At 30.5% G+C, this 12,004-nt stretch overlaps 1 protein-coding gene across 1 annotated transcript; it reads left to right on the top strand.

Moving 5' to 3' along the window:
- Positions 1–627: 627 nt before the first annotated feature.
- Positions 628–1,848, top strand: LOC102623401 (protein DMP3-like). Its single transcript, XM_052442159.1, has one exon. It carries the CDS (start codon positions 825–827, stop codon positions 1,527–1,529), a length of 705 nt encoding a protein of 234 aa, XP_052298119.1. The 5' UTR covers positions 628–824; the 3' UTR covers positions 1,530–1,848.
- Positions 1,849–12,004: the final 10,156 nt, after the last annotated feature.

Raw genomic sequence — 12,004 nt, forward strand, 5'->3', positions numbered from 1 at the left:
CCACACATTCAAAATCCAGTTATGATTTTGTAAGTCTTCTGAAGGGAGAGAGTAGGAACAAGAATAAAAAATTGATAGGTATACTTAATTACACGTTATATTTACCCCAAAAAAAAATTTCTACACAATTTTTTTTAAGAGTTACCTTGCACTTCACCTCTTCCCAACCCCCAAAATAAACGTATAACATAGGGTTTGAATATTTAAACTTTTATTTCACTTAGCTATCTTTTGGAGATCATCTTATTGCCGTTGTAATAAATTTTCTTATGTTAATCAACAAGCGCGTAGATCAACTGGTATGAGGTTGTTCTATCTTAACCAAGGTCCTCGGTTCGAGACTTGGGAATGCAGCTGCGTTAAGTACTTGTTGGGAGAGCTTTGCCGCTTTAGTGGTCCTACCCAACTCAAATCTGGATTAATCGGGATCCAATGTGGTCTTCGGATACCAAATGTTTTAATACACTGATTTTTTTTTTCTTATGTTCATTTGTGAATGTACGTCTTAGTTTACGATAAATTTACAAGACACAACGAATAATTTTTTACGGTTAAAATATACTACGGTTATAAAGTAGTTTAACTTTATTTTGTGATTAAATGATTCCTATAATAACTTGTTAGAGTTTATGATGACCTAAAGAAGACTTATGACTTTTTCTCAGCAACACCTTACGATCGGTATTATATATATATAACTTCGTCAACATCAAATTCTTCTATCCATCTATCGATCTCCTCCTCCAGAATCTTAATTTAATCTTCACTAACTTTCCATCAAAACCACCAAACTTAAAAATTTTCAACTTCCATACTCCAAAAAAATGTCTTTAAGACAAAGGCCTACAACATCCTCCGAGCAGCAACAACCACCCATCTCATCAGCTCAATCATCAACTTCACCAACCTCAATCACCCCCACTGCCACCACTCCGGCAACCTCAATACCGCCATCATCATCAACGTCTCTATCGCGACGAGCACTCTCACAAACCCTAACTAGCACAGCAAACCTAGCAAACCTTCTCCCCACAGGAACCCTCCTAGCATTCCAACTCCTCACTCCCATCTTCACCAACAATGGGTCCTGTGACGCCGCTACAGGCCCCTTAACGCTCCTCCTCCTCCTCCTCCTCGCCGCGTCTTGCTTACTCGCCTCCTTCACCGACAGTGTCAAGTCATCATCCAGCGGACAAGTCTACTACGGTTTTGCCACCTTCAAAGGGTTGTTTTTATTTGATTATATTCAAAACCCTAATGCCTCAGATCATGATCTGCCAGATTTAATCAAGTACAGGATCAGATTCATCGACGGTGTGCATGCAGTTTCGTCTGTCCTTGTGTTTGCTGCTGTGGCTTTGAGAGACAAGAACGTTTTGTCTTGCTTTTTCCCGACGCCGAAACATGAAACTCAAGAGGTTTTGGACATTGTTCCTGTCGGAATAGGGCTTATTTGCAGCTTGTTGTTTGTGATTTTTCCCACTAGAAGGCACGGAATTGGGTATCCGATTACTCCAGGCAAATATTAACTGTTTATTCTTTTCTTAATCTCCCTTTTTTTTTAAAATTTCCTTTTGTTATTAATTTGTTGCACGTGGAAGTCATTCTGGCAATAGTTAGGTATTAGGTTATTAATGATTTCGTTAAGCAAGAAAACATTTCAGTTTGTTTTCTTGTTGGTCATGCTTTAGCTACTTCCTTGTTTGTAATATTAATTTTTTTTTTTAGCATTATTGACTTTGATTCATCACAGCAACCAAACTTGCGTTATCCAAAATTTTCGTGGCTGGCTTATGTGGGGAAGAAAGCATTATTTTATTCAAGGGTGAGCTAAAATTCAATTGATAAAATCTACTTATAATAATGCTATGAGGACTTTGTAGTCGATTGTGTGTTTCTATTTTAATTTTTTTCAATTGTGAAAGATTTTATAATTAAGTTTGTAAGGTTTTGTGAATGCATACAACTATATATTATTATCCCATAAATACCAATTGCATTTGGTAGAGGGGTCAGTTCACCTTAGCACTAAACCTAAATATCAATAGACGGCTAATTTAAGTAGGATTAAAAATTCTCTCATTGTCGGGCTAATTGGATTGTTATAAAAGTCTGGTGGCCAAGAATCTACCCAATCGAGCCTTGTTGCCCAAAAACTGAATTCAAACCAAGCCCATTATGAATGTAGGCTATTTAGACCCCTTTATCGGAAAGCCCATTGGAAAGCTTGGGCGGTTGGATGATTATTGACATGGAAACAATTCTCGGAAAATTAAAATACAATTCAATTTGATGATTGAAATGTACATGAAAGGATTGATTTGTAAAACATCATATCAGTGCGTGCCGGATTTTGTAAGGAATAATATTAATTTATAAGATTATTAATGTATCAGTTTTTGTTATGTTACATAATCATGTAACATACATGATTATGCCGTAGCTGTTGGATGAAAATCCAACGGTTGTGGAAATAACATGATTTATTATCTTATATTTCCACAATCGTTGGATTTTCATCCAACAACTGCTACATAATCATGTATGTTACATGATTAAGTAACACAACAATCTCCTAATGTATCACCATTTGTAGATGAAATCAGCAATTAATTTGTAGGATTATTAATGTACCTTCTCTAGTTAATGAAATTGAAGAATGGAGATGAAATCAGCAACAGAAGCCATTATATGAAACCAAAAAGGTAAAAGCAAGTCAAGTGTTGAAACGACGCGCCCGAATCCTTAGGGCGACTCTATCTAGTCTCATCAAAATTTGATTGATAATAATCTAATTGGTAAAGATTTTGTCGAAAATTTGGCAAACTTTCCTTTATAAATATAACACACCCACCCCGCAAATATGTAAAACAAGTACTCTTAAAATAATTCAATATACAACCAACCCTAATGACCAACATCCTCAACTAAAATACTGAGTTTTACACAAAATATCTCTAGATTATCAAAAGATTATATTATAACTAATATTAACATACATTGGTTTATTCTTAATCTCAAAAGAATAATACAAGAAAATTATACAATCCCAAAAAAAAAAAAAATATGATTAGGATACCCCAACAAAAATCATCTATAACTTCTAACACCATCACGTGAACAAAATTCAAAATATCTACAGTCGCTGAGTCGATTTGGTGTACTTGCAACCTCCTGTTAGGGGGCAAAAATATAATAAAACGAGATAAGTATAAAACTTAGTAAACTCAGTGAGTGGATAGTAGTTTTTGAAAATAAACGTACTTCAAAATAATTATATCGTTTCAATAAATAACTTTACCAAAATATCATAAGAAAACTTAAATAAACTCATTTAATTATAAATCATATACTGATATAAACATAAGATGAAATACCACATAAAATCAAGGAAGTTATAAACACTTGTAATCTCAAATACTGAATTCTGAAAGCTGTCTCTAAACAAGTACCCAGGAGAATAATCTTGTCATACCCTAACCTCAACGGGCGGGCTATGACGTAATATCAAGGAATCATCATGCCCCAGAGCTGCAACGGGTAGACAAGGAAATTTTATCTCTTATCTTATCATATTTGTGCATGAATAAACTAGTCCCCAAAGGACAAAGGCGCCCAAGTACACGGCCCAAAGTCTCTGTATGTACTTAAACAGGCCCCAAAGGCCTGTATCTCATCTATATCATCAGTATCAACTGTATCTCAATATCAGTATCTCTGTAATCATTATACTACATATATAAGCCCCCAAAAGGTAAAAGTGCCCAAACACACAGCTTAAAACCTCTATGTTTGTTCAGATGAGCCCCAAAGGCCTATCATCATATTTGTCGCCATAACTTAAGGGGAAGGGTACTGTCCAATGATTTTTAAAAATAATTCTTTATACACATATTCATATACCTTTTTATCATACTTTAAATCATACTCTTCTTTTTATTAGCACATTCGAATCCATTTTTCTTGTCTTTAAAATATTATCATGCTTTATTCAAAATCAATACAGAAACCATTTACCATATACTTTTTAACAACATATCAATACGTGAAATAAAATCCATTTCGAGAAAATCATTAAGTCCGAGTATTTAAAATACTTATTTCACAAACATGCTTTACTATCATAATAAACTATGAAAATAAGTTTTAGATATTCCACTCAGAGTGACGATACTTAAACTCGATTATTGTCCAAGCCCGCGAACTGGTTCTTGCTCGCATATCCTACTAAATCAAGGAAACAACATAATTATTTTCTATAAATTGAAATTAGTACTAAATTTACCTAATAAAGCTCGAAACGAACATCTATCCATAATTTATAACTCCCATATTGATAAAATTTCTAAAATACCCTCGAATCCATAAATCATTAAAATACTCCGAAATCGTAAATCACCGAATTACCCTCGGAATCGTAATTTCCAACCTAACCTTAATTTCAGAAATTACTAAAATATCTATAGGGTTCAAATTACAAAATTGACCTCAAAATATGAAACTACTGAATTGCCATCACTGATCAATGATGACAAGAATTCAACCGACGGTGACGGGGAAGCTCGAGCTGGACACTTCTGGCTGAGCTGAGTTCAATGGTACCGGTGGTGAGCTTCCACGCACGACGATAGCACTGGAATCTAGCTCGACATCCATGAGCACCCCAACAATTGGCTGGAAGCGAATTGGTGGCTTCTGGTGTCTGTGGATGGTCGGAAATGAAAGTTGGTGATGTGTGGAGTTAAACTCAGCCGGTGGCGTAGCTGGAAACCAACCAAATCGCGGTGAACAAAGGCGGCGATTCCGCGGTTCTTCACTGCTTCGATTGGTAGCCTTTTGGCTATTTTCCAGTGGAAATGACAAAAAAAAAAAAAACCAGCGGCTCAAGGGCTTTCAATTGATACCTCTCTTGGTCAGTGGGCTGGTCAGAAACAGAAATGGTGGCAGGGTTGGTTTTGCAGGTTTGGGTCAAGTTTCCGAGTCGGTTTGACAGCTTTCCCTCTTTCAAAGTTTTAGAGAAAGCATGCCTGCATAAATCAGACCACAAACAATTTATAATTTAAATTATTCCCGTAGTTTCCTAATAACTAGCTCGCGGTTATAATGTCTAGTGCAGAAAGCAGAATTGGCATACTAAAGATCAGTGTATAATTAGAGATGGCCAATGGGTTGTGCCGGCTACCAAAGTAAAGTCCCTGCGTGCTTATACCCGTGCCGTGCAATGCTTAAATATTTTTGCTTAAGCTCAGCCCAGCACACATGCGTGCCGTGTACCCCACCGAAACGTGCTCGTGTCGTGCCGTGCTGTATGGACACGTACCGTACCCGTGCCGTGCCACATGCCGTCCTCTCCATTGGCCATCTCTATGTGTAGTCCTTGAGGCAAATTTTATGAAGTAAAGCATACAAGTCGAAAGATAGCCAAACCGTAAATACAAGTCCAAAGCTTAACTGGAGTTAGGTCTTAAAACACAAAACATGTGACAGCAAATCCTTAAATTCTGGCTGTAGTTGCGACGTTTCCTCCTATGATTTTACCTACATAAATGTAAAGGAAAATAAATATCAGAAATGAAAATCTGCTTTTAGTTATATTTTTTCTTTTTAATTGCTATTGATTAACAGTTACTACGATTGCGATTTCGGCTAGCTCTTATTTGAGTACGGAGAGATCTTTCTCTGCCGAAATGTATGAAAATCCAATTAGACTGGCACTTGTACAACCATCTTAATTAATTGTAAACCTTTAGTTCGTATCTATTGAGAAAGTGGGAAAATGCATACCAAATTAAGCAAGTAAGGTTGAGTTATTAGAGGAAAGAGTAAAAACTCATCCATAAGGATATATTTGGATGTCATAAGGCCACTCCATTTCCTCGAAAGCCCGTAGACTTTTTCTCAATTCCGGCTGAGGCCAATGCATCTCTAATTTGTGTAAGCTCTCTATGATACATAGCTCTTCAGGAAGCATTTTCAAGTTAGCACAAGGGTTGATAATTAAGCTTTCAAGTTTTGGCAGGGCTCCTGCCCCATCATCCACTTTTAAAAGCTTTTAAGTTTTAACAACATAAACAAATAGTTAAAACCTAGAAGATCAGTTCAAAAATCCTCTTAAAATGTTGGAAGATAATCACAAAATAATGAAGTGATATAATTGTTATAACATATTCACTAACAAAATGAATTGTGCTAAATAGTCCAAGTAAAAGTTCCGTAGTATATTTAATAATATTTTATATTGTTATTTATATTATTATTAATTTTAAATTAATATTATTTAAATTTATTCATATTTAAATATTTATTATTAGTTATATTAAATAATTTAAAAATAATTAATTTTTATGTATATTGTTGTAATATAATTAAATCATGTAATATTATATTATATTTGTATATATTATTTAAGTACGTATTATTAGTTATATTAACTTATTGAATATTAATCAATTTTATATATTAATTATTATAATATAATTAAATAATACACCACTTAGTTATATTTTAACTAAAATGAAAATGAAAATATGTTATAATATTATTGAATAATAAATTATACATTTATTAACTAACAATTATAATGTAAAAATAAAATATAATATTATATTGGCTTAAAAAACTATATTTATTTATTTATTATTATAAAAACAAAAAATATGTATATATAATGCATCTACGGTTGCATTAGCTAAACCCCACTCGAAGTTGGGTTTAGCTAATGTAGCCACTTGGTGCACCAAAAATGGGGTTGCATTGCTTCTCATGTAAGTAGGGGTACGAAACCCCCAAGGTATATTAATTTGTAATGTAAAATCATGTTTTGTTGAACATGAACTTTAGGATATGTAATAATATTTTATTTTATTATTTATACTATTATTAATTTTAAATTAATATTATTCAAATTTATTAGTATTCAAGTATTTATTGTCAGTAATATTAAATTGCTAAACAATAATAAACTTTTATATATCAATTACTATAATGTATCTAAATAACATAATATTATGTTATATTTTTATTTTTATATATTAATTATAACTAAATAGTACATTACTTAGTTATATTTTAATATATGAAAAATATTATTTATTATTATTAAATAATAAAATAATTACAATAATGTAAAAATTAAAGAAAATTAAAATTAAAATTTTATATTTATTTATTATTATAACAAAGAAAAAAAAGACTAATGTGACAACTACCGCATTAGCTAAATCCCACTCCCAATCGAGTTTAGCTAATGCAGCCAATTGCTGTAACAAACATGAGGTTGCATTACACTCATGTTAATGAGGGGTGCCAAACACTCCCTAATAGGGATATAAAAAATACCTGCTCGGTTTGGACCCGAATCGGGTATCACTTGATAAGTCTAGATCTAAACTAGAACCTGGATTTTATTGAAAAATATTATAAAATATATATTATTTTAAATAATTGTATTTATTTGATCCATATATTACATATATGCAAAGTTTTAAACACCTAAAGTTCATATTTTCATGCCTAATTTCATTGAAATAAATTTAAAAATTATAAAATAAAAAAAGTATAAATATATAATATTAAAAAAATAAAATTCAGGTGTCTAAAAAATACATCCGGACGGTGTCTGGACATCACCATATCCAGATCTAGACCTGGGTTTTTCCAACCATTTCCCCTTAACCTACAATTTGTATGATGACAAACCAGGATCCACTGATGTTTATTAACCTAGAATTTTTAGCTTAACGTTCATAAGAATATATCCTAATTTACTAGATTTTTATTTGAAGCTAGTACAACTATTCAAATAGATCAGTTAGTTTAAGTAGTTGATTTTGACTTACTCATGGACAAGTAGTTGATTTTTCGTTAAATCTTTACTCTTCTTTTAATTCTAAAACTTAGAGTGTCATCAAAAGGCTTTTTGAATTTTACTTTTTAAATTTCTATTTGCTTATTTATATAGCAAATAAAAGAGTGGAAAAATAAGTTTTTTCCCCCAAAAGATTCTTCAAAAAGGAACAAATTGATATTATTTGAATCAAATCCTTATTTTTAAATAATTTTGTGTTTATTTTAAATGTCACTGTCATTATGTTTTAAATATGTTTACCTTTTAATAACTGTATTGATGTGTTTTTAATATGATTTTCTGTTTATGTTTGTCCATTTTTATTGCTAGTAAAAAATAGTAATTAATAAATTAAATATTAATATTAATTATAAAATTCCTTGAAAACATACTATAATTTGAAAAAAAAATGCAATGAGATGTGTATTAGTTTAAATTAGTTTTAAAATATTAACATGCTGAGAAAAAATACTATCAAATCTTTAAAATTACTTGAAAAATATTATTAGGTTTTATAGTTATTTTTTCTCTTCAATAAAAAAATAATAAAATATTAATAAAAGAGAGAATCTTAATGAGCAATATTGAGTAGGGAAAAAAGTTGTTAATGCTTTTAGACAATTTTCAGTTTCTGTTGTAAATAAAGAAAAAATTACTCTGCATGTTAAAAGAGGCACAATAACTTCCTGCTTTTGCTGATGGGGCCCAAGGATGTGAAACGTCAAGCAACCATTACTTGTAGTTTGTTCTTTTCAAAAGTCAAGAATCTGAAAAGTCAAGGAACTTTATACTTTTTCTGTCCAATCAGACCTTTAATTATATGCTTCTTTTAGCTTCAACGGATATCTACCAAGACTATGAACCCTCACCGTATTAATTCCAAAATGTCAAGTTGTCAACCTTATCTCTAGAAAAATTCAATACACGAGGATTGACGAAGAAATTTAACACTTGTCAGATATGTTTGTGTAATGTTAAATTAATTCAATTGCAATAAGTGAGTGGCATATCAAATAAAACAAATAATCTATTTCATCACGTCCTCTGTCATACATCAATTGACATGAAAATTCCATCCATTAAATTTCTTTTGCAGGTCAACAAGAAATTTGACATAACAAACCATAACAAATTAATTAAGATGACATCAATTGATTAGTGAAGGCATGAAATTAGGCCAAATTAATGGAAGGCACACATGCAAACGAGTTATCCACCGTGAGGTCAAAAATCAATGTGTAATTGGTCCAAATGTGTTGCTATTCAGATTTTAAATAGCTTAACTATTGGGGCAGTGATCCGTCAAATCAGCTCGGAATTATACATGCTTCGTTTAGCACCAACGGAGAACTACAAAGAATATGGGCCGTCACGGTACCACAAAAGTGCCAACCTATCAATTCTGAAAAATTAAAACTGATGCTTGAATAGAAGGACATGATATAATAATGACAAAAAAATTATAAAATCGTATCATATTATAGTATTAAGTAAAAAATTAATATTATTTTCTAAATAACACCATATCACCATACGATTTTACTGTTATTTTTTTTATTGTTGTTGTGTCACTATAAAGGCTAGTATTATTTTCCTAAAAATTTAATGCACGAGGGTTGATGAAGAAATTTAATATGATAAGTTCCATTTTTAAAAAATACAAATGTGACAAATTGTGTACGTAAACAACAAGCAACTCATGATGTAGATAATTATGTCATTTCAGTATTCATATTTTGTAGTCCATATATTTTTCTTTTAGGGTGCATTTGTTATATAGGATTAAATTGAATGTAGGTTGGATTATAAAATATTGTTTTATGTTTGGTATAATATCGGATTAGATAATGTTAAGTTATATTTAAATGAAAAAAAAGCAATATTAAGGAAAAGAGGAGAATCACTTGCTATTTTACTCTTTTTCCTTCCTGTATAATCGATCCTTAAAACAAACTTATATTTCATCAGGAGCATTTTGAAGACAAAAAAAAAAAAAAACAATATTAACGAAAGAAACTCCAAATGTGAATTATTAAATGATGATTTGTAAATGGATTAAGAGAAGCTGATTTAGAGTGTTTTATTTTAATCTCTTTTCTAAAGTGCTTGAAGCAGGAAGTTGATTTTTATACTTATTTTTCCACTGCCCTAATTTTTCAAAATATGAAGAAGTGGTAGAAGACAGATTTTAAAAGCCTAAATTCTAGGACTAAAGTAAATTGAAAAAGGGCCTTGAATGAATTACATCAGACTTAAACAATTGATTTTAAATAAAGCATAAAGATTATGAAAATGATTTAAAATAAGTCGTTGTCTGTAGGGGAATCAGTCGACGTTATCATTAACACAACCAAATGAGTTGTTATCTGTTCGTTGGCTTGTTGCTTTCAATATTTTGTTTGTTTAATTGAATTGTTTGGGTGAGTTGTTGAATTAAAATCAAGTATGCAAAGATAAGATCCCAATTCATTCTAAAATATATTAAAATTATCCATAGGATTCTGCTAAGTAGTTAAAAACTTTATTTGAGTATCACCAGTATTTGAATCCTAGATATGTTGGGGACTAAAACCTTATAACTTAAAAAAAGAAAGAGGACACTTTACCCTCAAGGTTTGGAGAAATGGTTACAAAAATCCCTAATCTTTTAATAAGAGACATCAAGACTTTTGTTTTATTATAATATCCTTTAACTCTATAAATTCTAAAAAAATTGACTCCAAAATTTTATAATAAACAAAAATATGGCATTAAAATAAACGTAATAATATATACATTTTGAAATAATTTTAACATTTGAAAAATACTTTTATATTTTACAATCTATTAGACCTATTTTATTATATTAAAGTAATTTTTAAGAATAAATAGAAACGTAATATTAAATAAATAAATTAATTAATTAAAATTATTTTGAAATTTTATGTAAAAGTTAATTTTAACATTATTAATTAGGAGATATTTTGCTAATTGTAAAATCTATTTAACTAAAGATTTATTTAAAGTCTTTGTAATAATTACAAATATATTATTAAAATAAAGATAATAATTGAAAATTTTCATATTATTTTAAATGTACAAAATAATTTAATATTATTAGTCTACTAGATAGATTAATATTATTTTCATTAAATTGTATTGATTAAAAGCCTTTAAAGTTCATTTTCTAATTATTGTATTTAAAGAGTATTATGGTTAAAAAGGAGTTTAGGTAGTCCTTAGTGAAAACTTGGGGATCTCTGTGACAATTTTCCTAAATTTTAGGGGTGTAAGTGTCTTTTTTTTCTAAAAAAAAAAAATTAAAACTCAGTTCAATTTGAATTGAGTAAAATCGATGACTTAAAATTTATGTCAAAATTTTAAGTTAAAATAGCCTAATCCATTCTAATGATTTGTACCATGAAAGACGGTACTTTAACTTAAGATTTGACTTAAATTTAGACAATCGGTTCAATCCAAATATTGACATAATTCTTTTGTTTCAGCAGCTTCAACGAGATCATATAGACAATTAAAATTAAGAAAATTATTCTTTATGTGAAAGAAAACTATCCTGCAGATCTTAAGAAAATTGCAAATCCTGCAGTTGAGAAATCGTGATAGCGACCATCATAAAAAGTGCAGATTTGACTCCTCTGAGAAATATGGCAGAACAACATCCAACATCCAACTCCTTGCTCGGTTAAGACTCCTCCGACAAATATCAACACACCCAATATTTTCAATACCCAACTAGATAATCTATTAAAGTCTAGTAAGGTTCTAGAGCTAAATCTTTTGTCAATTACCAAAGGGAGTGCAAACATAATTTCATAGTCGATATCTTTAAGGACAAAGTCTTTGTTCCAACAAAAATAATTGAATATAGACATCTTTAAAGATAGAGACCATCAATTTCTCTGAAGAAGAATTCAAAATTAATTTCATAATTGAGTAGCGGACATGATTTGATGTTTGGGAAGAATACAATTTGTGAAATTGGGGATAAATATATATTTTTTTTTTCAATTTAGGTTAGAAATTGTTGTTGAAGGATGCCTTTATGCTACCTCAACTTTTTGTTTTTTGAGTCTATGATTCTCTCTCTTTATTTTTAAAGTTTTAATATGCCACCTCAACTTTTTGTTTTTTGAGTCAAATTTAATACAATTTAATGTC

Source organism: Citrus sinensis, chromosome 5 (genome assembly GCF_022201045.2).
Source record: "Citrus sinensis cultivar Valencia sweet orange chromosome 5, DVS_A1.0, whole genome shotgun sequence".
Classification (NCBI taxonomy): domain Eukaryota; kingdom Viridiplantae; phylum Streptophyta; class Magnoliopsida; order Sapindales; family Rutaceae; genus Citrus; species Citrus sinensis.

What these genes read in the sequence shown, in the direction of transcription:
- LOC102623401 (XM_052442159.1), top strand. Translation starts at nt 825, where the DNA reads ATGTCTTTAAGACAAAGGCCTACAACATCCTCCGAGCAGCAACAACCA.